The 27,754-nt window shown below is 42.7% G+C and overlaps 1 protein-coding gene across 1 annotated transcript in view; it reads right to left on the minus strand.

Moving 5' to 3' along the window:
- LOC147749179 (maestro heat-like repeat-containing protein family member 1) overlaps positions 1-20,027 on the minus strand; it is a 41,361-nt gene extending 21,334 nt beyond the window's left edge. The window contains exons 1-8 of the mRNA XM_086936541.1: positions 19,967-20,027; positions 18,722-18,783; positions 17,006-17,125; positions 6,285-6,392; positions 4,959-5,079; positions 2,366-2,406; positions 1,935-2,076; positions 986-1,038 (exon numbers count right to left, since the gene is read on the minus strand). Coding sequence (XP_086792667.1) covers positions 986-1,038; positions 1,935-2,076; positions 2,366-2,406; positions 4,959-5,079; positions 6,285-6,392; positions 17,006-17,125; positions 18,722-18,783; positions 19,967-20,027 — 708 coding nt within the window. The remainder of the gene's footprint in view (positions 1-985; positions 1,039-1,934; positions 2,077-2,365; positions 2,407-4,958; positions 5,080-6,284; positions 6,393-17,005; positions 17,126-18,721; positions 18,784-19,966) is intronic.
- Positions 20,028-27,754: the final 7,727 nt, after the last annotated feature.

Below are 27,754 nucleotides of genomic sequence, written 5' to 3' on the forward strand. Positions count from 1 at the left end.
CAGCTATATCATATACTTAGGAGCAGAATGCAAACCTCTAGGGGCTGATTTACAAGCCCCTTGAGCCACTTTTAACATGGGAAAAGTGGGAAAAGTGACGCAAAAGGGGCGGACAGGGTTGTAAATCTGCTCCATATACCCTTAGATCACCAGAGTTAGGGCTGAATGAAAATGTAGTGTTAATAAGGGTGAAGACTGAACACAAGGAAAAGAAAATTACCTCACAGGAGCACAATAAAAGCAAAGTGAAGTGTGATGACCTGGCAAAGAATACACTGTTACAAAGGAACCAAGTAGGAGTGCGATAACCAAGGATTGAATAGAGACAGTTATAACCTGGCCATTACAAGGTTACACTAGAACAGTGACAGAGTAACAATTCAGATGAATATGGAGAGCACTGATCACATGCCAAACTGATTCCAGAATATAAACATTCTGATGATGTGAAAAGCAGTTGGCGGACCCGGAAGAGTGATATTGTGACAATCCAGGGAAAGAAGAATGTTGTGCTAGTGTGACTATCCTGGGGACAAAAAGAGTCAGAGGACCTGATTTCCAACACGGGGCTACATTTCTAACCCTGTGTAAAAACAGTCAGATTGATTTAATGCAATAATCACTGCAGTGCCTGTAATTTATGTAGGTAAAACATGGAGATAAAATCTTATACATGCAGGACTATCTGCAGTAAGCACGTAATTCCAAGGTTCTGAATGTGAATATGGCCAATGAGGTTTTAAATGGTTCTGGTAAATATTGCATTCTAGGAAAAAGTTGTGTACCGAGATTGGCTTCTCCCTCACCGTGCCCATTCACAATCCAGAGAAACAATAGGCATATGGTGAACATATTGCAACCACATAGCAGAACAGCACTATGATGGGGTGAATTTAATATCTGCATTAATTCACTCTAAATGAGTGAATATGAAAGACAATGCGTTAAGAGCCATGTGTGACATTCATTAGCAATTAATCCTTACTGAAACAAGCGCGCATTTCCACTGTTCCAAGTCAAAGTTTCTTTCAGTTGCAGCTGAAATAGCAGTTGGGAAAAAAGAAAATATGTAAGTAAAAGCAGGCAACATTTCAAATGCCATGGGCTTAAATACCAAGCACTAGCAGAAGTAGAGTCACACAATTCAAAGTGTGCAAAATCTGGCTGTTGGCTCAGCCTGTCCTGGGATTTGAATTCAATGTCATCAGTTGTTCATGTGCCCTTGATGTCACTCTTACATCCTTATATCTGGTTGTAATTTTAGGTTTATATATTTTTGTTTCCTTTCTTATATAACCGAAAGGCTGCCACATCACTTGTTTGCAGAAGATCTATTTTTACAGAGCTTTAGCCTGAAAGCATTTGGCTGTCAGATGCAGCCTTGATCACATAGGGGATGGCCGTCGTGGTTCAGAGATAAAAAGTGCATACCTGCTCTAAAATTACATACATATAGAAAAATACTCCTTTATTATAACCAAGACCAAAATGATTATAACACTTCATAGTTCGACCTCCTCATCTGTTTACCTATTGTTTCATATCATTCACATTCTCTTCTGCCCTCCACAGCATTCATCATGGGCCAAATCAGCCTTAAGCTAACTTCACTGTAAGTGATGGCATTCTGCTTTTTCAATCAATCAATCAATACACTTGTAGAGCGCACTACTCACCCGTGAGGGTCACAAGGAGCACATCCACAAAGTATTTTTCTTTAGTTCCAGGGACTACTAAGGGAATGTGGGCTTTTTGAGTACCTGGCATCTCCTCCCACAGTAAAGGCTTACAAAAACTGTGAAAAAAACAAGCGTGGACAAAGCCTAAAAACTAGCAGCCAACACCAGGCTTAATAGCTTTGTCAATACTTGTTTGAAATACCATTAATGCTTGTTTAAATTGGGTGCTCAATGGCTTGTGCTTTGGGAACTCACCTTCCAAATATGTTATCAATGGGGGGATCTTCATTCTGATGAGCCTCGCTAAAAACGGGTAGTTTGCAGGAATCAGGCGTTCGAGAAGAGCCAAGACAGCGGTTCCCTTTTCGATATCCCAGCGAGGATGTGAAGAAATGACCTGAAAACCCACAACAAAGAATTCAGCAAGAGAATACTCACTGGTCTTTAAAGCATCTGGAAATGCTACCTTGTTTTCTATACAGTACTTAATACCTCATTGTGGCTGTTTCTGTGTGATATAAATAGTATGTCTTACTGATAACCAATTGACTAGAAATAAAACCATCAAGTTCAAAAGGATAAAAGCCGAGTTGAATGCAAGCTCTCCATGGGCAGGTTGCATAGAAATGCCAGCAAAGAACTTGAGGAGAGGGATCTGTTGGAATATGGTGGGGGTGGATACTCACAAGCAATCTTATGAAGAGGCTGTGTATTGGAATTCCTTTAGCTGTTTAGATACAAAAGAAAGAAGACATGTCATACTCAGTCCATAAAATACTGAGCAACACTTGCCAAAGGAAGACATGTGGCTGACAAACACACTTACGACACTCAGTAGTATCTGCAAAGAAGAGTATGGAGTGATGGGTGGTATTTCAATAAGGCACTAGAGGTCATGAGGATGCTTTAATGTCCCTGCAGATACTGACAAAGACAACCCCACCACAAAGGATGCTGCTAGTGGTATACAGTACCTCAATGGTCTGTGCTACAATGCTCCACCTCCCTACCCCAACAATTGCTGTCAAGGATGACAGCCGCAGAAGATGCTACCTAAGCTGTCATGCAATGGTCCTGCTTCAGCTGTCATTGAGTGACAGAAGACTACAGTGGGATAAGAGAGGATGCAACAGGAGCCGTGGACACGCCCTACATATTGAATGGACCATGCTAAAGAGGAGTCATTCTGCGACAGCGGATATCCCAACAGAAAGAGGACACCAAAACATGTTCTTGCATAACCATTTTCTAATAATGTTAATCACCTGGGGAGCAGGCTATAATGAATACATAATTGCCTGTTCTGTTCTGCTTAGGACCCTTTACATGAGTGACAAAGAAATAGACTATGATACCATCTGCCCAGGTTACTTGTACTTTATCAACATATTCACTGGAAAGTTGAGTGGGGACTGCTAATTGGAGCTCTGGAAATGTAGTTTTCAATTACAGGTTCTCACCACATGATGCAAATCTACTTCTTGACCTTGGAGTCAGTCCAAATAATTATTTTCACTTACCCTCATTGAGTAGGCCTCCCTGTCTATCAGGTCCATATGTCAAGTGAGAGCCAATAACTAGCAATTTAGTCTGGATCTGAAGTCCAAAATAATGAACCAGAAACATTGAAGAGACAAATATCATAACCAAAAGTAACTCAATAGAGAAATAAAATACATCCATTTTGCGGCTGACTAAAGTAAAAGCGTATAAATAGGTACCATACCCAGAAAGGTCTGATCACCATACCAGAGATAGGTAACTCCATGGAGAGCAAGAATACTCCAAGGTTTGAAGAGGACCATTAGAGGCCTGAGAAGTCTCACAGAGTGTGTGGAAACCTGAGACAGTCAGCACATTGCATTTAAGTGGGGTGAGGGTAATAACCAGATGAAGAGCTGAAACCAACAGAAAGTAACTTTATGGCTGACAAACTACAATAAGTATATAGAGAACAAGGCGGCGGACCCTCCCATATCACCGGGCACATTATCTTTAAGCGACCAGGGGAGGCATCTATGCTAGTCACAGATAGAAGTACAAAAGGGGGTGGTAATGGACGGAGCATCTGAACCAATCAAACACTCACACCCAGTCAAAAGATCTGGGTTTAATCCATCACCGTTCTTTAGCCCACTCTGCCACCCCAGTTCAGACATGGCTATATGCAAATCAGTCTGACCCTGTGCCTCATGGGAACAGTCCAGTCCAAACTGCCAAGCCATGCCTTCCCTGGACCGGAAACAAGCTTCCGAGGACCGGTTTCTGGCATTCCAGCCGTCTTCAGCCCGGCTTGCTTGAATCCAGTGGCAAAGTGAGCAAGGGACTCACGTCTGAGCATACCCTGCCACACTTATGGCGGCCAAAAGCAGTACAAAAGGGGGTGGTAATGGACGGAGCATCTAAACCAATCAAACACTCACACCCAGTCAAAAGATCTGGGTTTAATCCATCACCATTCTTTAGCCCACTCTGCCCCCCCAGTTCAGACATGGCTATATGCTAATTAGTCTGACCCTGTGCCTCATGGGAACAGTCCAGCCCAATCTGCCAAGCCATGCCTTCCCTGGCCCGGAAACAAGCTTCCGAGGACCGGTTTCTGGCATTCCAGCCGTCTTCAGCCCGGCTTGATTGAATCCAGTGGCAAAGTGAGCAAGGGACTCACGTCTGAGCATACCCTGCCACACTTTTGGCCGCCACAGGACACCTTACACTTTGTCTTCTTATGTAAATATTTTCCCCACCCCAGGAGATTGATTCTTAGGCTCCTTTTAAAAGCCATGAAATTTAGACAAGCCTGGGTTGTAGTAATGCATTTGCAGCTTTTGCCTAACAACCATTCCCTTTTTGTTGCCACAAATTTCCTGAGGGATTCTTTTAGATCAAGAAGCTCAAGATGCGACTGACGTCAGCTTGGACCATGCAAATTTGCACAGTATCTCTTTTAATGTATTGAAGTTCTTCTTATAGTTATATTTTATATTTTTTTGAATCTTTTATGGATGTGACTACTTCCGAATGAAGATTTATTATTATATAGAAAGCAGCAACATCAACACAGATACATATATCACTAAAGTGAGAGCAAACACTGTTATTGAAAGAATGACACCCACATACTATAGTAAATTAACCAAACTCCTGAGCTAATGGACTGGTTCTTCACCTCATGCCAGATCATTACTAAATATGAGGGAATCTGCGGAGAGGAGGAGGAAGCATTAACCACCTTCAATGGTAGATCCCACGGCATCAATGAGTAGGATGTTTAAGACTCACCACATTCCTTAAAGTTGATGCTTGCTTTCTTATCTACAACAAGTACCATCTGGCACAGTGCTGGCACAGATGAAGTATAGCCCTCTTCCAGCATGTAGAGCAAAATCTCTTTCCAAAAGTCCTGCAAGAAAGAGTGGTGAACGTGTTATTTGTATCATTAGCATTTAATAAGGCTTTATTCCCACAGATAAACAATCATGGCTGGTGGGAGGGGTTTTGGCATTTTATTTAGTTCATAGGGCATTTTGCAAGCTCCCATATCCAAGAGATGGGTCTATATTTGATTCATCCCCTTGCTGATACAATTCCTCGCTGATGGGGTCCAAGGCAGATGCCTAGTATTACACTGATGTAGCACTAACCGTGTTTAATGCTACAATCTGGGATTCTGCATCCAATCAAAATGAACCCATTATGTGCAGAGAATGTGTGAAACATGTTACTTTCCAAAAACCCTACAAGTGAGCTGAAGTTTGCAAATTAGCTCATTATCTGTTGGAATCTTCATAGAATCATCTTTAGGAATGTGCCAGAATACGAAAAGCAATGGCTGGGAATGAACAACCATGTTGATATGAAATATTGGTGCCTGATGTATCATGGGACAGGTAGCAAATAGGAGATGCAAATTGAGAAGCAAAGTTATGCAATATAACCGGTGTACCATTAAGTCTCATTTCAGTCTATTTAGAAGAAGCTGCAAACCCTTCTGCCTCATTCTAATGAATGAGGTAGGATTCAATTGGTGCTCTTGTACAAATGCTCCAAACCCTGGGAAGTTCTGCATGGGACAGCAGACCTCCATTCCTCCATCAGAGGACACAACTTTTACATCGTATCTCGAACCACTGTGTGCATTAACAATGTGATCCAACTCACTAATGCATCTTTACAATGTATTCCTTTACCACACAGGTAGTTGCGATGCCTCGCCTAAAGGAAAGCGTTGTTGGACTAATTTTGGACTTTAAGGCCAACACTTTCCCTACTGTTGCACATAATGGAGTTGGAATAGTACATTTTACTATTCCAAAGTCCAGCGCTTTCCCTAAGGCAATTCATTGTAACGACTTCTCTGGTAAAGGAATGCGTTTCAAACATGCAATCGTGGTTCAGAACACGTTGTTAAGGCAGGTGTGATAAATGCCTGCATGGTTCCAACATACAACCCTGCAGCAGAGGGAGCTTTACAAAAATGTGCTTGTATTTGAGCCGGAGGATAATGAAGATCACCCGGGAATTTAGGAGTCTTTGGACATTCTGCAAGTTATATTTTCTATACACCTAGTTAAATAACCCACCTTGTTTCACATCCCCCTCGCTTACCTCATCAGTATTTCTATGGTGTAATGCAATTGTATTGAGGAGCTGAGAGATTTGGATGAGGATGGTCTCTTCCTCAACATCAGATTCATCATCCAGGTGACTAGCGATCTGTGGAAATGTGGAAAAGAAAGCAAAGTAAAATACGATGTATTTGCACATAATTTTAATTGTGTTTTCTCTCCTTATGGAGGGACAAGAGATTTGAGAGTTAAAACATCACAACTTTCTAATCAAGGTTGTCAAGCACAAAGAGAACCTCTTGACAAATCCAAATGTGAAAGCAAAACTACTAGCCTCAAACATGTAAATAGAAATGTACAAATGCGGTTATGCTCTCATGCTCCGCTCTGTTGAGTATAAAAGTACCCAGCCATTAGGCGTGGGAGGGTATAGCATTCATATACTGTCAAAATACCGGTGGACTCACTTATAATATATAAGGTTCTGATACATGGGACACTACCCCTGAGAAATTGCGCCTCTGGCACCACACAGTAGTATCTCGTGCTCACCACACAGATTTGCCCTTCCCCTATGACTTGATGAGGAAGTATGTGATACCTTATGGGACTTAATACACTCAATAAAGACTAAAGAATACCAGGAACCACGTTTATGGTAGGCAGTTTTGATATGAAATACTGATTTGAAGTATGTTCATGCTACTTTGCGCTGGATTTGGTGGTTTGCCATGTTAGGCATTTAAACTGTAAAGTGGGGTATGCAACAGAAAATAACCCACTAGATAATGCACTGTCAGTGAAAAGCCCAGCTTATCAGTGCAGTAGCTGAATGTCCATGTGCCTTCCCCAATCACCCCAGAAATAGCCCAGTTAGCCTTGGTAAAGTCTAAGGGGCAGTTGGATCTCATAGGCTGGATTGTGTGGTTGGCCTCTGTACTGCCTGTGAGCACTGCTGTTGAGCCAGTCCCATTCCCAAAGTGTCTGAGCATTTTATTTCTTTGCGCTTAAGCCAGTCAACATGTGCATCAGGTTAACTAAGATGGGATCTAGGTGTACAAGCATCATTCTTACAGTGAGATGCAACACAAGGACAGGCATCTGAATTGTCCCCAGCATCAGACCTTGTTAGAATAAAATTGTTTTTGCTGTTTTGATTATGCACTTATTCATGTAAAAATTTGCATTTGCGGCACCATTTTATCTTTGGCCACCATTTTGAATCATGACCAAAACTGACCCTTGCCTTTCCAAAAAATGGCTTTTCATAGGTTTTGTTTTTTTAAGGTTGGGCCTTGCTTAACTGTCAGTCAACATGAGCTTTATTCGACAGATGTCACAAAAGCAATTCACATAAAAACGATTTTTCAAGTTATAAAAAAAATACAATAAATTGAAAATTTCAATAAAAAGAGATAATCAAACACATTAAAAGAGCATATACTATATGTTGATAGACAAAATTAATGCTACTAATTGATAGATAGTTTAGAAAAGTGTCCAAGCATTAAAATATAGCATATTATTATTATTATCGGTAGGAGACTTCATTTACAGAGGTACAAAAGGAGCCTAGATCTAATTGTCCACATCCATCTCAAAAACGTTTCCACTGATACTGCGCACTGGACTGATGGATCAGAACACAATATTCTCATTGCTACACTTAACAAGTGAGTACCCATGTTCCTACAAATGGGTGTCAGCCAGGCTTTGCGGGGAGCAGCGTACGCCGGACAGACAAACAGCACATGCGCGTATGATTCTTCAGTGTCAGTGCAGTTTAGACATTTGTCATCGGCCGCAGTGGACCATGCAGCTGTAAAGGACTTCAAAGGGAAGCAGCCTGCTCTAAACTGAAAACACAGTTTGCGATCTAGCGGCTTAGTACTAATTAAGTCACAGTAAAACATGGATTTGGTTTAATTTGTTAGAACTTCCCTGTTAGAGTGGTGGCATCGCTCATTCTATTTGCTTCTTGCACCATCGGTTCCCAGTACTTTTGCTTAATTAAATGTTTTGGTGGGAACCCAGTAGCACTAGGATCATCCCACAGTGATGGCATACCCATGCTAATTAGTAATGATCTGATGTTGCATAGCCAGCCAATCTTGTGGAAGTGATCTGCCTCCATTATATCTTTAAGACCGTCTGCAAAGATGGCCAATTCTGGGGTACGCCAGATTCTACGCCAGAAGAGAATAGGGCATAGCCTTGCAAGGTCTACTATGGCTTTTCTGCCTAAATCATAGGGGTACTTTGATGTAGGCTTGTTATCCCACTCAGGAACTTATTCTCGGAGAAAGCTAGAGGATGCATTTTCTCTAAGCCCCATAATATAGATGTGCAGTGCCGGGGTAAAGGGGCTTAGTCAGTGATGTCTTATGTTCCTTTTTTTCATGGCTCCGGCCAACTGCATGTGCTTTAAGGCCATGGTGTCAATATGCGGCCTCCAGCTAAGTCGTTTATGCAGGGTGATGCCTAGATAAGTAATGCATCAACCTGATCCACGGATTGCCCATCCATTACCCCCCATTAAATGACCTATGTGGTTTAAAGGTCATGAACTTTTATTTGAACTATTGACTGTTAGGCCAGGCAATAAGCAAAATTCTTCAAAATGCAACAGCGAATGCTGTAGCCCACTCAGTGTTTTAGACAGTATAAGCATATGGTCCGCAAACATTATTATGGGAATTTTTGTGCCTGCTAAAACTGGAGCATCTGTGGAAAAGGAAGCTAAAAAGCTAATAATACCATTAATAAGGAGTGAGAATAACGTAGGTGCTAAAACGCAACCCTGACGTACTCCCATCTTTACCGGGAACTGGTCAGTCTTGTTTCCTGGCGCCCCCCCAACAAATGTGGTCATAGTTGTATTCGTAGAGGCGCACAATTAGGAAAAGTAGGTCGGGGGCAAGCCGAGTTCCTGCAGTACCCTCCACAGTTTGGGCCGTGATATCAAGTCAAAAGCAGACTTAATATCAACAAAGGCTGCATAAAGGCTTCCTTTTCCAAGTGTTACTGTCCACCGATAAATTTTAATTAATCGGAATACTTTATAAATAGTGCTCATATTAGCCCAGAAGAGGACTCAAAATATCATTATCATCAATACAGGTTTTAATTTTTGCCAAGATAAGTTGAGCTATGACTTTCTGGATTGAGTTTAACAGGCTTATTTGCCTGTAGTTCCCGGGTAAGGATGTATCTCCTTTTTTTATAAATCAGGATGATTTCCGCCCCTCTCCAGGTATCCGGGATCAGAGCTCCATGAGCAATTGCATTTGCTAAAAACATTATGTTTTGATTCCATTGTCTTTATCCTGGAGAAAAATATCTGCGGGGACCTTGACTATGCCTGGCGCTCTCCCAATGGTAACAGTGCTCAGCGCCATTGTCACATCAGCTAAGTTGAAGACAGTATCCGATGATTTAAAATAAACCCAAGAAGGGTCATAATCCATTTTATTATTAGATGCATATTGATCTGAAAAAACTTAACCTACAGAGCAGGCTCCACATGATTTTGCAGTGATTACATGTGCTTCCTGCACCCCATTTTATCAGGCTCCAAAAGTGGTGCATGTTCCTCTCCTTACAAGCTTCAATAAGGTCCCGCCATCTTTCACAGTGATCAAAAAGGACATGGTACGTTTGCTGTTCTGGAGGGATTGGGGAGAGCATAAGCAACTGTGGCCTACTCTCACAGGGACACTGACAAAGCCAAGTGTGCTGCAGCCTTCAGGCACCATGCCACCTCCCATTGCCCATGTTTTCACACCATCACCTGCAGCCCCACAAACACTGGTGAAGGGCACTGATCCAAAACTCATTCCTGTCCCCTAGTCAGATGACAGGTGTTTCTACAGCGACTAGAGATATGATCAAAGTGTAAGCGTCCATAGGACTTGAGAAGGTCCAAGAAAAGAGAAGAGGCAGAAGACGTGCCCAAGACAAAATCACTCATTGGATCTGTGGAGGAAGAGGAGGGCAAATAATTAGAATGAGAATAACTAAAGGATATTATTGGACCCTTTTCTGATGTGCGTTGTTCACAACATTGAACAATTTTTCACACCACAAGAGCTTGATGAAAGCCATCAAAGGATCAGAAGGGCCACAGTCCTACTCAAACCAGTGGCAATGACTCTTATTTGGGGACACTGACTGCACTTGTGTTTGACATCAAAACTCGGACCCCACAATAGTAAGGGTACACTGTGTTAATCGTTTCGCAATAATTGAAAAACCATGGATAGGGTATACTTTGGCTGTCTTAGTTTTAAACCTATAATAACTGATAAACCCTCACCAGTTTAAACTTATAAACACTGAAAAAAAACCTGCGTACCACTAATTAAATGCCATTCAAAGAAAGGAAAAGGAGAGTGAAAGAGTCATTTTTTCCTGAGGGGGCCTATACAATATAACTTAGTTATACAAGGTGGCAGCAAGAAAGACTGGGCTAACATTATTCTGCTTGAGTTTTGCTGTTGAGGGATGTCACTGAAATAATGTTTTTTCTTCCTTTTGCTTTTTGAAGTTTTGTGGTCTTTGGTCTAAAGATGCAGAGTTTAGAAGCATGTTTTAGGTCGTGTTTAATAATTTGATAAACTGTAGAGAATCAGGAAATATCAAAATCATATTTGATATTTTGGCTGTGTTTGATTCTTTTACTGATAGGTAAAATGGCTGGTTTCATACAAATCTGTCCCAAAATGTGCCATCACATTTATCCACAGAGAATGGGTAAAAGCCCTTGATAGATCAGCCCCAAGTTTCTAGTGAGTCAGTATTGATAGTAGGTGAATTGACAACACCACAGGCTTTAAACATTCAATGCAATGTATAATGACAAGTTTATGTGAAAAAAGTGCTATCGCCAAGCATCTGGGATAGTGGTGAAAACATGACAGGATGAAACATGGATCGCAGTGTCACTCGGTATGCCGCTGCAAAATGTTTCTTTCTAAATTCAACAAAGATTGGAGTGATTTTGATTGTACTTGCAGTGATTCAGCTACATATATAAAAAAGCTGTGTAATGACCTTTCAAAATTGATACCTGTAAGAGATCCTTTCCACTTGTTAGATGGTATGCTAAAAGCATCTTTACAATCTTCAGAGTTAATGAAGAATGCTATTGACTTTTTAGTCCATCCTAGTGCACTGTTTTGTTGTGCGAGGGGACTAAAACACAAATATTTCTCATTTTGTGCTTTGTGTGGCATCAAAGAAAAAGTCATCCCACTGTGAACTGTGTCACTTAGCTGATGGTTCTTGGACCAAGGGGCTGTGAAATGCTATAGTACCCATGTGGAAACCGTTTACAACATGTTTGCTGAATGATGATGCCAAAGGCAAGAAATGTGAGGATATTTGTTCGCAAATTACTAGTGATGTGAAAAGAAGTACACTCTACTAAAGTCTTAGATGTTTACAGGAAAACATAACTGCTGTAGTGGACATAAAAAAAACTAGAGTCGGAAAACACCCTGGTCTTCCAAGTGTTCTGCATACTTGGTGTAAATGTGAAACATCGTCTTGAGAGTTGTCTGGGTGACACCTTAAATTGACTTTGGCACTGCAACATGTTCCATGTTAGAGTGCTTGCCATATGGTAAACAAATCAGTGTTGAAGAGCAATTCAGGAACTTTTATTTTACAATGTACGAGAAACGGCTTGACATAGAAATGTCCCTTCATCAACCATGGCATTTGAAGTCAATGAATCCTCACTGTGGTACACTGTGCAAGTTCTAGTTCCCTTCAGTAAAGGGGAATTTTCTCAGTAGTTTCAAAAGTGCTGCTTTATTTTTGACCACTTCAATAACTCGGAGGGCAGAATCGCCCAGTTCAAAGCAAATGCTGCAGAACCTGTCCAGAGAATTGCAATCTTCAAGGTATAGTGTAGGTATAGAAAGCTATGTCAGTGGCCAGCGTTAGCAAATAGTGTACTGGCTGTCTTGTCATTGCCCATTTCAAGTGCCAATGTTGAGAGGGCCTTTTCACAGAAAAAAGGGACATGGGAAGGAAAAAGCGAGCGCACATGACCAAAGACTCATTGAAGAAGTATTGTATGGTGTACTACAATACGTTTGATTTGCAAAAATGTATTTGGACCTCATATACACTGTACATACACTGTCTATATACCATGCATTATCAGTGTAGAAAGCAAGCAATAATAAAAGCAAAATGTTCCATACACACCAGAAAAACACTGATTCTGTTGCTTTTCATGGCGCGAAAAAGTTGTAACCCCTGACACCACTGATTAGGTCTTGATGAGTCAGCGCGCATGCGCTGTCCATATATAGCTGGTGGCTGCTTTGGGAAGTGCTCCCAAAGCAGCCACCAGCTTGCTAGAATGCGCACAAGCATGCGGCCTGCTGCGCGCGCATCCCTTACGTCAGTGCTTTAAATGGGAAAAAATAAGTGCAGGTACTCATTAAAATGCGCTAGAGGTGTAGTGAGGGGGCGGGGCTAGGGGCGGGGCTAAGGGCAAGACATGATGATACTTAACAACTTGTATATTAGTTGCAGCACACACGAAAACACATGAGAAATATGTTTATATAAACAAAGCAGGTTAACTCATTACACAAAATGAAAGAGAAATGTGATATGTTAACATTTCCTTTTTTTGCAATAGTTGCACCTTCTTAATGTCGTACTGTTAATTGCTGTTGTTCGGCACAATACAATATATTTTTGTGCACGCGAGTAGGAAGAAACTGAAAATATCCCCATGTCCTCGCACCAAAGCTCTTATTGGCACCAAGCAAATGAAGCAACTCATCATGACCCTCCCCAGAAGATATTTCTTGTCTCTTCCATTGTTCTATCCATTCATCCTTTCATCCTACCATTTACATCCTGATGTCCACCATTTAACCTTTACATTCTATTGTCTATTCAGTCTTTCATCAATCATTCAGTTTTTCACCATTCCGTCTGTCCACCCTTCATATCCAAACCTATCCATCCATCTATCTCCAAACCTATCCTTTCACTCATCTATCTCTATATCCACCCTTTCCCTCATCCATCAATCCTTTCGGTCATACATCATCAACCCTTTCACTCCTTTATTCCATCCACCCATTAACTCAATCCCTCCTTTCATTCATCCATCATCTACCCTTTCATGCATCCTTCCTGCCTTTCATGCATCCATCCAATCTTTCACTTATCCACCCATCATCCACTCTTGTAAACACATGGTGCCCCTGGCTCGTGCCCGCAAGGGAAACACTTTGAGTGCCTCCCACTTGTGAGCGCGAGGCGCGCTCTTGTTCTTATCTGTACCTGGTTTGCTTGTACAAATTGTGTGTGTGTTCTTCTGTAACATCAACTTCCCTCTATCACTGCTCTTTACAGCCCCTCAACAAGCCTCCTGTCCATAGTCTTGAAGCCACACTACCAAGAAAGTACTTTCAATTCATGCAGCAGGTGCAGTGGCACCAGGCCCCTAATGCCTCTGTTTCCCATTAAACCTAGACTAAAGCTTCATTTTACATTTGATCTAGAAGCCAAAGAGTCTACTTTCTTCCTTGCACGAGGGGCCGTCACACACTGCTTACTCCACTGCACACTTCCATAGATGCTGTACTTGCCTCCGTTGTTATCTGCAAAGTTTGCTCTTTCATGCATGTGCCGTGCCACCCCCCCACCGGCTATCACCATTTTTGCTGACTGACACAATACTCGCACTTCATCTTCGGTGCGGAACTGCAGGTACTGGACTGAGCTCCCAATTGTGTAGGAGGGGCAGTAGCACAGTGTCCTACACAAAGCCATTGAACCCAGATAACTACTTCAGTTCGTCCATCTGCATATCTGTCCCCAGCTTTTTGTGCCGCCTTTCCAGGGCGTAGCTTCAGTTGGCTCAGCAGGTGCAGTGGCTCCTGGACAGTAATCGCACTTGTGCGCTTTTCATCACCCTGGTACGTAGAAACACAAATTGCTGTCCTTCTCAAATCCGCCACCCACAGCATTTCTTGGTTTCCTTTTCTTTTTCTCATTACAAAGCCTCATGACCTCCCTTTATGTTCTTTTAACCGTTTATCCGTCACTGCGTTAAATTACATTCGATCGACATTCAGACGCTTCTTACTTAAATTTATGGAGTTTACTTCCATCATTTGTTGAATTATGCACTATTCCAACCACATTCCATCTAGCCCTTCCAGCCCCTTCTAAAATGCAAACTATTTCTACCGCACGCCGTTTCCTTTGCTTACAACTCAACCACCAAGGTATGTTCTTGTTTTTCCTGTCTCCGCCGTTCCTTTTCTCTCCAGCTGTCTATTTCTTCATGTCGCAGGCCTGTCCTCGCCTTCCTTGTCCCACGCTTTCCTTCCCCCTTTCTTTCCGTCTCTCCTGCTCTTCATTTCCGAAGCTGCCTCTTCTCTTTTCTCCCCCCTTAACACCCCCCCCCCCTCCAGGGGCTTAATTTTCACAGGTCATGAATGGACCCTGCTTTGTCAAGCACAGCGTGATGGCGAGCACAAACCAGCCCTGCTGAAGAGCTCAGCTGGGGCTCAGATCGGGGCTGCAGAGGCGGCGCCTTGGCTGCTAGAGACAGGTTTCACTCCTGCTCACCAGCACAGCCAATGAGCCTACCCTTTCATGAGTACCGGTACTCTACTCAGCAGGAGAAAAAGTGCCGGTACTCAGAGGGATAAATCTAAGAAGTGCCGGTACTCAGTACCGGTGAGTACCGGCCCATTTAAAGCACTGCCTTACGTGTTTTGGCACGTCATCGCAATTACTTTCGTTATCACAACGATCGCGATGACCCACATTAGGTCGCTGTGCTTCATGTTTAGACATCATTTGCACCTACAATGCTGTTTCGGCCACCACCTACGTGCTTTTTCAAAATGTCCTTTAGATGTTTAGCATGCGCGCGGGCACTCTCCCACCCCTCCCTCTCGTTTACTTCTTGCCTCGTGCGCGCACCACTCGTGTGCTGCTGAAGCTTGTATTTTTTTCTGTTTCTTTCACTATTATACTTTCAATGTTCATCTATAATGAAACCAAGTGAGATACATGTGGCGTCTCTGTTTCTTCCAGCATGCAGCTGTATGCTCTCTGTTATGTGCCGGGCAGATTCTAAAGCAAATGGTAGAATACAAATGCATGGTTTTGTTTAGTTCTGGTTGTTTCTAGTTTTCTTACATTCTTTGGCGAGAAGGCCCTGTGGGAGTCCATGCTCAGTCTGAACCACAAGGAAGCTGTGATGGAGGTTAGGCTCCACCTAGTGGAGGTAGCGAGCAGAGAGAACCTGCCTATCAATTCGAGCATTGGTATGTTTGGATTATTCAGTGCTGCATTTGACTGGGTAAACGTGGTCGCTCGTCGCTTAACGTATGTCTTGTAAAAGACTGGCAATAGATATTTACTCTAGCTGTGCAGGATGTGTGACTGTAGATTTGTAATGTGTTTGCTAGGCTGGTAAGCCCTGGAAGTAATTAAATATTGGATCCCACAGAGCTTCCAAACAAGCCCAAGCAAATGAGTACTGGGGTACCAGTCTGTCAAATCGCGTCTTTGCACCTTTCTAGGATTTTGAAGTGCTTTATAGGTGCAACGCCAACTTCTGATCTACAAAAGTTTAACAGATAAACCATATTGTTTTCCGTATCCCCATAGTCTCTATTTTTCCCGTTATTGTTAAAAGTAAACAAAAGCATTGTTAAAGCAGTGCAGCTCACAAGCCACTGTTGTTCCTCACTAGTAGTCCATTTTGTTTAGCATACTCGGTGCTCCAGGCAAAGAAGGAAAGCCGTCTATTTTAGTGGCCTTTCCTTGATTTATTGCGCCACCTAGTCCTAATGCCCTGACATTGCTGCCTCATTTCGCCTTATGCGAGTCATGGTCCTGCTGCATGGAACTTTATGTAATATTAAAACCGCACTATCTGCCCATTTATCATGAACAACTGATGAAAAGTGTGGGCACACATCTTCTTTTACATGGAAGTGCGAAATAGTTGTTTCGGAGCTGGGCCGGTGCTGCTACCCTGCTGCAGGACTCCATAAATCATAATAATTCCGACACATTTGCCCAGTCCTATCTCGTCAACAGCCTGTGGAGATATGAGATTTTCTAGGAAAGCTGTAATTTTGATCATTGTATAAACCGTTGAGAAGGGATTTTAAAACAAGCATTGGCATAGCCAATAGGTATTTCCTTTGGGACCTTATAAGTGTTTAGCCATGCACACGAGAATGGACCACAAATAGAAACTGAAAACAGGAAAGCCTAGGTATACTGAAAGGATGACTGTCCAAGTGAAGCTACAAGTAAATATACTGGAAAGCACTTGAGTGGCTTGGTTCACGTCATGGGCACCCTGAAAGAACAAGACATAAAGAAAAGGCATATACAGTGTTGACACTGGTAGTCAGCAGCTGAATTTCAGGTTCAAATGTAATCAGCCTGATGGAGCAAGGGAGACCCATATGGTTGAGGGAGGGTGAAAGACGCACTGGACTGCAAGTGGGGAACATCAGGCTCAAATGGAGAACATGGAATGTTAAGTGGGCCTATGTGAACTAAATAGAGGTACATAAGGTCTATATTCCACCACCAGGGGCAACTATGGAACACTGCAGATCTGTATTACGTGGCAAACAAGCTACATTGGGGCACAAGGGGCTAAAAGGTCCACTTATTTCTTTTGGGCTGACTACGGTTGCTGTTCCCCTAACACATTCACCCACCCAAATATGTACATCTGCCACTTACCTGTTCTTCAATGATGAGACTGTTTTTCCTAAGCACATATTCCATCAAAGCTCTTCCATTCATATCATAATATCCTTTGGTTGTTAAATTGGATATTAAACTTAAAGTGGCAAGAATAACCTGTGATGAAGCAAAAAATGGTTAGTGAGAAACCCTTTTGATGTATAAATAAAACCAAATCCCACATTCTGGTGAGGGAGCAGCACGGGAGTGTGAGAAAACCATACAATCTCTCCTTCCTTTTTGTTCATAGAGGAAATAGAAATACACTTGTATGTGTGGAAAGCTAGTACCTGGATATAGCCTTTGAAAAAATATTGGAAAATGGTTATTAAGACACTCTGAGAATAAAACTTGAATCAATTTAATTAAACTGTTTTTACAGAATGTCTGACCAAAGCGTGATTGAGGGAATATTCAAACATTCCAGGTGGTGTACTCCTTCTATAGGTGATTGGAACTTGGTAAAAGATTGAAAGATACATTGCAAAAGATGTCTAGGTAGGTTACAACTAGCAAAGAAGCTCTCAGGACCTTGTATTGATTACAAAAATGCAAATGAGAAATCAGTAGGCTGTAGATTCCAATAATGTGGAAATGAAAAAAACCTAGAGTAGTCTGTGGGAAGAATGATGGCCACTGTCTAACTCAACCTGCAGGATTTAGCAGACCTACATTATCCCAACACGGCCAGCAGATAACAAATGGGTTAAAGTACTCAGTGTCCATTGTCCCACACCTTGTTGTTTGGTTGATCCATGTCACTTTCAAGAAATCATTTTGGCTCAAGACCGTATATAGTCACAGTCTCCTCTAGTAGCCGGGTTAAAATTCACATCCCTAACATGACTCTGTTCGCTGCATATTTGCACAGGCTGGACCCAATGGCTTCAACCTCCAAAGAATACGTCCATGTTTTATTTCTTTGATTCTTATATTTCTGGTAGAGTTCTGTGTCTGATGTTTCTGGTTTAGTCTACCAAGAATTTAAGGTTTATATCATGCCCTGAGGTTAAAAAATGGTCAACTCAATAAACCTCTCAAAGAGAATACACTAGAGACCCAGTCCTGGATATACAAGTTTTTGTTGGTTATCCAAAGAAAATGACTTTGTTGATTTTCCTTTATGCCTATATCCTGTGCTTGCTTACATGCTGAACACGGTGATGCTGATGCTGAAGTTGCCTGCTTTCTCAATTGCACTGACATTGGGCACATTGTGGACATACATGGAGTCAACAGAGTTACATATATTCCAATTTCTACACAAAATACATCTTTTATATCACAATCAGACTTTTCAAATGTGCACATTGAATATTATCCTGTATTATTGAACCATGTTTGGTGAGAATTGTTTCTTAATACACACTTATTCAGCAATTAGGGAACAGGGACTTTCTATGGGATTGGGTCTGAAAATGAGTTGACACAGAGAAGGACAGGAAAACTTGGATATGTCCACTTGAACAGGGAAACAGTAGACACAAGACACTGAGGAGACACACATGGATGGAGGTTGCATGACCCAACACCTGCACGAAAGACCAGCCTTAGGAAAATACAACAGACTGTGGTATACGCACCACTGCAATGAGTCCACGTAAGTAGAGAATACTGCACTATTCAAAAAGTGCATAACTTAAATTAGATTGCGTTGCTAATTATGAAACTGCTTGACCACAGAATGCTGCACACATAATAACTTGATGGTACCTTGTGATTGTCATCCTCAAGCACGTGACGGACAGCATCCAGATAAGAGGCACCTTCTGAATCTATGAAATGAAGCCATACATCAAATGTTCATAACACATAGATATTGTCTTTGTCTAGTACGATCAGGAATCTATACTACTATAATAAAGGAAGAACTTTCAGCCTTTGAGGCGGGTGAACTCGGCAACCACAGCGCCAATCCACACACCCGATACACCGTTGGAATAGTCAGGGTGTGTAGATGGTTATAGGCTATATAAATAAAAAAAAAAGTTATTTAAAAAATTTACAGTAAAAAAAAATGTAGTCCCTCCGAAGTAGCGCCTGCCGCGACGTGCGAGCTCACGTCTGGAGCGCGGGGAGGAGCGGCATCCAAGAGCGCGACGAGGAGCGGCGGACCTGGCGCGGGGGAGGAGCAGTGATGTGAGGAGCAGCGGATAGGCTAGCGGCGGTGCGAGCAGCGGACAGGCTGGAGGAGCGGCAGCTGAGGTAAGGGGACCCATGTCGGGGCAGGCGGGGGTCGGGGCAGGTGGGGGGTCAGGGTAGGTGGGGGTCGGAGCAGGCAGGGCACGGGACGGGCGGGGCCCAGGCTGCTGGACAATGTCGGGGCGGGCGGGGGTCGGGGAAGCCTGTTGCTCCCGGACAAGGTCAGGACGGGCTGCTAGTAATAGATAAGTAGATGAAGCTTCCACTATTACATGTGCCTACCTACCTGAGGGTCCTGTCAAGTCTTGGTGTGTGTGTCTGTGACTGTGAGCCTCATGGGCCTATCAATGTCTTCCTGTTCTACTGTGCATGTCTGTGTCATCATGTACCACTGAGTGGGTCTGTGTCTTCCTGCCCCATATTTTATGTCCCTTTTTGTTCCTCACCGAAGTCTATGTCAGGATATCTTTCCACAGTGTCCCTGTCCCATTATTGGCTCACAGTGGGAACAATTTATCAAAAAGACAGATGTGGAAATGTTTGACCACTACTTTATTTCTTCACCACGACTCATGTTAACGATGGGAGGATTTATTCTTAAATTACAGTGCTCTACCAGGAACTGTTGGCAGTCAGTGTAGCTGAGGAATATGAAATTGAGGTGATTTGCTCATAGCTGCACCATGTTGGTTAAGTAAGAGGGTAAGTTGGAATTATAACTTAGGGCTCCACATTCCATGAAAAGCATTCAGTCCTTTAACTATCTTCCATGTCTATCAAAATCACATGCTGCCACCCACCCACTGAGAGGCTTACCAGTTTCAGCAAGAAGCTTGCAGAGCAGCTTTATTGTTGTGGCACGGGACTCTGCACCCATATGGATCAAGCTACTTCCAAAATATTTAAGGACCTCACTAGAGCTAGAATGGGCTGCAAGAGTAAAGTGAAAAGAAAAATAGACATACATGAAAAATGACATACAATAAAATCATGCACGGAGGAACTAAACGCAGGGGAGCAGGTCATCAAGGCCAAATGTAAGGAAATTTTCAACGCATATCCAGGAGGTACAATATCAATAGTTTACAACATTTAATGATGATCGGTGGAGCACATGGTACTCATGTGACTACTATAGCTGTATATAGTAAATTGGACAACGTGTTCTAATAGAAAGCTAACAAATGCACTGGGAAGGGAGGTAATTACTGAAGCAACAATAGCTTTTAAGAAGATCAAGTGATGTGCAGAGCAGTGGACAGAAATTAATGTTTCGGAGGACCCGATCACTGGTAAAGACCGTCATATACTTGCAGTATCACAAATATATACATATATACATTTATGACCAACTCACCCAGTGACAGGATAATGGCTGTGGACACCTTGACTGACTCTTCCCTTTCATCTGAACCTCCACGGTAGGGTGCGCAGATCTGTCAATAACAAAGCCATATTAAACAATAATGGAAGCTAGACTATTTGAAAGACAACCCTATACATCTGGAAAGCAAATTCCATTCAGTTGGGAAATGACGGCATAAGAGTTTGTCAGGATTTGTGGGGCCATGATGGTGGAATTGCAAATTCTCAGTTGCCATTCTAAGATTAACGCCTTAGTTTCCTATGGTTTCTGCATGGTTTGGAGACTGAAGTCTCACAACATTGCAGCAGGCAGTCGTACTGAATGCTATTTAACACAGTTGGCACTAGTGACAGCGTCTGCTGTTCAAGGAAATCAAGACAGAGGCTGTTGTTGCACTTCAACTTAGTTTATCTCCAGGGACTGTAAGTGCGTTCCCCCTTTGCATCTCACAGTATCTGGCTAGCAAGGTGGGTTGCATGCTTTTCAGAGCGGGCCTCTTTTGTGCACTTTCCCTCCCTTTTGTGTCCCCAGTTTCTGGTTGGCAGAGTAGTGAGCGAGTGTTTCTGTTGGTGCCTGCATTAGGGTCTTTTTCAGGTCTCACCGCCACTCGCTGCTTCTGCCGTACCGCTAGCAATAATTTCTTTTTTTTGTTCTTTGCTTGCATTCAGTTCTCGCAGATTGGTCCCCATCAGAGCTGCATGTCTTTTTGGTTTCTGTTCATTGCAAATTCCGCACACCAGCATTACTATTTAGAATTTCATGCCATGGTAGTCAAGTTGTGTTCTTCCTTTTTTAGGTCTTGTGACATAGGCAGCGCATGTGCTGCTCTCGTCTTACGAATCTTCTTGGAATTGATACAATTCCAAAAGCCTCGTCTTAGCTCCACCTTTAGCTTTGATTCGTGCGCGACGTTTGGCATCACAAATTATGCCGATAGCAGTGCAATGATTGCATGCAAGGCATGTAAATCGCTGCTTGTTGCCATCCTGTCTCCTTTTAGCCATGCCTAGAGGGATTGGATCTCTTACCCGTGGCGTGACACAGTAGGTATATTATCAGCTTGCCACACTTTTTTTGTAAGCTTCTTTATTCTCTGCCGCCATGACGGTAAGCGTATGCTTCTCATAATTATTTATTTTGTTCATTGCAGCACTTTTTTTTGTAAGCTTGTTTTATGTAGTAGCTATTAAGTGACACATACTTTTGTAGAAGGGAATACTGAATATTACTTTAAGGGTGATTTGTCATCAATTATTCTGGCTGAACGTGCCACACCTGAACCGGTCATTTAAGGAGTTGTGACACTGGTCTTCGACTCCAGCCATTCTGATGACTGGTTGGTGCCATAATTGCGGGTGAGCAGCCGCACGGAAGATGACTATGTAGGTCTGTTAGTAGGGAAGAGCATGATAATGGGAGACAACAGTTACAACACGGTCTTTACACCGCGATATGTTTACAACGCGGTCATTACAACGCAAGTCGTTACAATGACTTGCGCTGGATGGCGCTATATAGTAAGGAATAGTATGATTTACTATTCCAATACCTTCCCTACTGTTACGTAGCTGGAGTTGGAATAGTAAATCATACTATTCCTAAGTCCCTCGCCTCTAGCGCAAGTCGTTCTAACAACTTGCATTGTAATGACCGCGTTGTGAACGTATCGCGGTGTAAAGACCGCGTTGTAAGGTCATACATTCCATGATAACAGCAGGTATGTTTTGACATGAGCACGACATCTTTGTAAGTCATCTTTGAACACGTGTGAAACCTAAAGCAGCATCTTTTAGGTGATTGGATGAAACCGAAACAGTAATGGAAAGAGCGACTCCACTGAACAGTGGCATTTCCTTCTAGAGACAATTGGTAAAACCCTATGATACTCGTGGTTCGAGGTTCATTGCAGGGAACTTGATTCTAGGAGTTTGACATCATGGGATTTTGACAACTTTTTTTGTAGGTATGCTGCTTGCAGGTTAAAGTCCGAGACGGGGACAAGGATTGTGACACAATAGGAGATATAGAGAATGACAAGACAGGTACATGCATTGAAAGTTGGTATGTCTGGGACTCATGAAGATGCTCTTTAAGCCTGAAGGATATTTCACAATAGCCTTGGCTATTCGTCTGAAAAGGCGAGACCTGTGACTTCAGATGTTAGAAGCAAAACCCAGCTCAGATGCGTTCTACCCCGATTGAAGCCTGACACTATCCGGGTATGGTGTGCGACAAGGTGGGTTATGAAGAATGACAGGCAGTGTATGAGGGTTACATGTATTGTTATGGGTGGAGGAAGAGAGACTAGGGCATGAGGACTTTGACATGGCGTTAGGGAGACGGCTTGATGCATGATGACAACTGCTAGTAGCGGAATACCTGCACATTGAGGCTTGCTACCGGGAAGACACAGCGTGACACATGAAAATACTGAACAACTTTAAGTGGGTGATAAGCATGACACTAGTAGGAAGGGGTTAGGAACATTGCATATGTTGAAGTGAGGCAGAATTGCCACTACAATTAAGTGGTGTTTAAACTTTTGACATCTGTAAACAGACACCGACTGAATCACTACTAGAAGCTGGAGCCCCTGCCTGAGCACAATTGCTTCGATTCAAACATCTAAACAATACAGGAAAATAAAGAAACAAGTGTACATCAAACAAAACACACAACATATGCAATTCTTTCACTCACAAATAAAAAACTATGAAAAAGTTGACATTTTAATTGGAAGGTTGGAACTTTTCAAAATGTGTTTTTAGTTCTCAGATTCAAAACAATATGCTAGACTGTTGCAAATCACTTTCTTTTTTGTTCCTACTGCTGGCGTTTTTCGTGTCTAGCAGTGCTCCAGTTGAGGCCACCATTTGTCCAACTGGATTCTAGTTGCTGTTCTTGTGCTGCTCCCACGAATCGTGCTAACAGTACCAACTTAATTTTTAGACTCCCAGTTGCAAATTCCTACTAATTTATAGAACATTAATACATTTTCGATGTTTAGCTAGGTTTGCTTAATTAATTTGCTATTTGATTTGATTTTCTATTGTGGGCAGCCTGAGTAGGTGTTGCAGAATCCAGGTTAAGAACCACTGCACTAGATGGTAGAATCTATATTACCAGGCTGGAGGCATGGCTTTGAAGAGCAATTTTCATGTAACATGAGCCAGGTTGCCACCACGTCGATAGTTACTCCGGAGACCGAGAGCATATAATTAATTAATAGATGTGAAGACCTAGAAAATAGGTCCAGACAGGCAATCTAAGAGGCTGTAATATGGAAAAGGAAAGGGAGAAGAAGGAGAATATGTGGTGGAGTGCTTGAACAGCTCTTTAGACTTCCCTATAGGGATTGAAAGAGACCACAAAGGGGGAGAAAGAGCTCTATGACAAAGCTAGACCTCAGGACATTGTGGCAAAGATCTCCTTGTTTTTGCCAAGATATCCACATACCATCTGAATATATTAATTCTTGCAGAGAGGAGCAAACAGAAGACCATTCAAAGAGGAACCTGTAAAGGGATGGTTTTCCAAGACTTGATACACGACTCTCGGAACAAGTAGACTGTTTATGGGATAGCATGGTTTTGTCTAAATATAAATAAATCTAAAACACTTGCACTGATGCCTGCACAAACAGAAGTGAAGGGATTTAAAAAATAACTTGGATTACACTAAATATTAAAGACTTTGCATCACCCCATCACTGCCAAAGATGGTCCCTGATAAATGGTTAGCATTAGTAAAAGATATTAAGCAGGATCTGAGTAAATGTAGTATGCTCCCAGTCTCTTGGAAAGTACTCATAGCAGCAATAAAAAAAACAAGCATTGAAAATGCATAGGTCTTGCTTTTGATTAAGTTAAAGGCATTAGCTTTGCTAATGCTATTGTATAGCAAAGCGAATGGCTTTAACTTGATTTTCAATTATGCATTTGGATTGTTTGAACTTATTTGTAGGGTAGTTTCTGTACATATTGACTTTAGGAACCCCAGCTGGATAAATAATGAATTTACTTTGATCGATGACATTAATCAGATGTATATGATATATACTATTTATCATTATTTATATAAGTATATGTTATATAGTAAAGTCTAGATGGACAATTGACCCTCAGAGATAATCATTGTTAGTGATTATATATTTGTTTGTAAACCATTGTTATTGGGCAAATCTTTTCTTTTTCATGTCTCCATCCTTGGTGTACCTCCCTGTGTCCCTTCCCTTGTTCCCTTGTCAGGCCACTCTGTTGCTACCTATTATCAGAGCCAGAGTTGCTGAGAGGTAGACTTATGGGTGGTTCCTGCTGATGACCTCTCAACGCTGAAAGATCTGACAGAGGTATTTGCATTGTATTCTTTCTTTGCATCCTTGAAGCAAATTGGTTCATGTAGGCTCTTTATGGGTGATCATTTAATATTTTATACAAGCGAGTTCCCAAATGTTCCCCTCTAAAAATACTCTTACTATAAATTGGATTAATGCAGGACCCTCTTTGTTAGGAAATGTCAGTTGTCTCCTGCTGAAATACTTTGCATGTCCTCATGTATATACTTACCAGGTGATGCAGAGCCGTAAGCACGGTTGGCACAGTTTCCTTCAGTGCTCTGCAACTCTTGGTAACAGCTGCCTTCATGCATAACTCAAGGGTCTGCAAGGAGATAAGTCAATTGAGATGAGGCCAAAGGGCAACATTGAGGACATGGTGAGGGTCAATTGTAAATGACAAACATCAAATTATACATTCTGTATGAATGCTAGAGTGAGTTTGTGTGTGAACAAGCTCTCTTATGTACTAATTCTAAATACACATGACCACAAGTATTTTTTGAAAGGTGACCATTAATATGTCTAATTGTTTCTTCATTGATGGCTCTGTTTTTTTGACTCACAGTGCCTCACACAGGAGTACCCTTTTATAATTAATGCCTGTCAGCAATCAAGATCTCTAATGTCCATAGGGATTTCTGTAGAGGTTACCTAATGGAGTCAGATTTTGGATTATAGACCTTCAAGGAACCACAAGAGGACACATGCAGCATTTAACTGGTGTAACTGTAATAAATGATGGATGGAATGCTGAATGATTGAAACATTCTCCCCCAGTCAAGAGATATGGTTTAAATCCATCATTCTTTTGCCCACTATGCCACCAGAGTTTGGACGCAGCCTTATGCAAATCAGTCTTGACACTGTGTCTCATGGGAACAGTCCAGAGAAAATCGCCAAACCAGGTCCTCCCTGGACCAGAAACAAGCATCCTGGGACCGGTTCCAGGTTATGTCACCCTTTTTCAGCCAGGCTAGCTTCAATACAGTGGCACAGTGAGCAAGGGACCCATGTCTGTGAATGTCCTTCCCACTTAGGGTGAAAAGTGTAACTGCAACAAATGATGGACGGAATGCTGAATGATTCAAACATACTCCCCAAGTCAAGAGATCTGGGTTAAATCCATTGTTCTTTTGCCCACTGCTGCACCCCAGTTTGGACCCACCCATATGCAATCAGCCTTGACCTTGTGCCTCATGGGAACAGTCCAGAACGAACTGCCAAGCCAGGTCTCCCTGGACAGGAAACAAGCATCCTGGGACCGGTTTTATTTCACCCTTCATCAGCCAGGCTAGCTTGAATCCAGTGGCACACTGAGCAAGGGGCCCACGTCTGGCGCATACTCATCCCACTTAGTGCGATAAGTGTAACTGCAACAAATGATGGACGGAATGCTGAATGATTCAAACATTCTCCCCCAGTCAAGAGATCTGGGTTTCCTTTGCGTATGTCACCCCAAGTTGTAAGGGTATGCCCAGACGTTGGTCCCTAACTCACTACACCACTGGATTCAAGCTAGCTTGGCTGATGAAGGGTGATGCCCTGAAAGCGGTCCCAGGATGCTTGTTTCCAGTCCACGGAGGACCTGGCTTGGCAGTTTGAGCTGGATGGTTCTCACAAGGAACAGGGTCAAGACTGATTTGCATATGGCTGTGTCGCAACTGGGGTGGTGCGGTGAGCAAAAGAATGATAGATTTAACCCAAATCCTTGTGACAGGGGGTGAATGTTTGCATTGTCCAGCATTTCGTCCATCAATTGTTCCTTTACATATGTCGCCCTAAGTGGGTGGGTCCCATGCTCACTACACCACTGGATTCAAGCTAGCCTGGCTGATGCAGGGTGATGCTCTGAAACCAGTCCCAGGATGATTGTTTCCAGTCCATGGAGGACCTGGCATGGCAGTTTGGGCTGGAAGTTCCCACAAGGAACTGGGTCAAGACTGATTTGCATATGGATGGGTCCAAACTGGGGTAGTTTGTTACCAAAAGAATGATGGATTTGACACAGATTGTTGTGACTTGGGGTGAATGTTTGCATTGTCCACCATTCTATCCATCAATTGTTCCTTTTGCATATGTCGTCCTGAGTAGTACGGGTATGCCCAGATGTGGGTCCTGTGTGCACTACACCACTGGATTCAAGCTAGCCTGGAGGATGAAGGGAGATGCCCTGAAACCGGTCCCAGGATGCTTGTTTCTGGTCCAGGGAAGACCTGGCTTGGCAGTTCGTGTTGGACTGTTCCCTCAAGGAACTTGGTCAAGACTGATTTGCATATGGCTGGGTCCAAATTGAGGTGGTGTGGTGAGCAAAGGAATGATGGATTTAACCCAGATCTTTGTGACTTGGGGTTACTGTTTGCATTGTCCAGCATTCCGTCCATCAATTGCTCCTTTGCATATGTCACCCCAAGTGGGAAGGGTATGCCCAGACGTGGGTCTGGTGCTCATTACACCACTGGATTCAAGCTAGCCTGGCTGATGAAGGGTGATGTCCTGAAACGGGTCCCAGGATGCTTGTTTCTAGTCCATGGGAAGAAAGGCTTTGCAGTTCAGGCTGGATGGTTCCCATAAGGAACAGGGTGAAGACTGATTTGCTTAAGGCTGGGTCCACACTGGGGTGGCGTGGTGAGCAATAGAATGATGGATTTAACCCAGATCCCTGTAACTGGGCTTGAAGGTTTCCATTGCCCAGCAGCCCGCTCATCAATTGTTCCTTTGCAAATGTCGCCCTAAGTGGGAAGGGTATGCCCAGACGTTGGGGCCGTGCTTAATTCACCACTGGATTCAAGCTAGCCTGGCTGATGAAGGGTGATGCCCTGAAACTGGTCCTAGGATGCTTGCTTCCAGTCCAGGGAGGACCTGGCTTGGTAGCTCAGGCTGGACTGTTCCCACAAGGAACAGG

Source organism: Lissotriton vulgaris, chromosome 1_1, assembly GCF_964263255.1.
Source record: "Lissotriton vulgaris chromosome 1_1, aLisVul1.2, whole genome shotgun sequence".
NCBI classification, from domain to species: Eukaryota; Metazoa; Chordata; class Amphibia; order Caudata; family Salamandridae; genus Lissotriton; species Lissotriton vulgaris.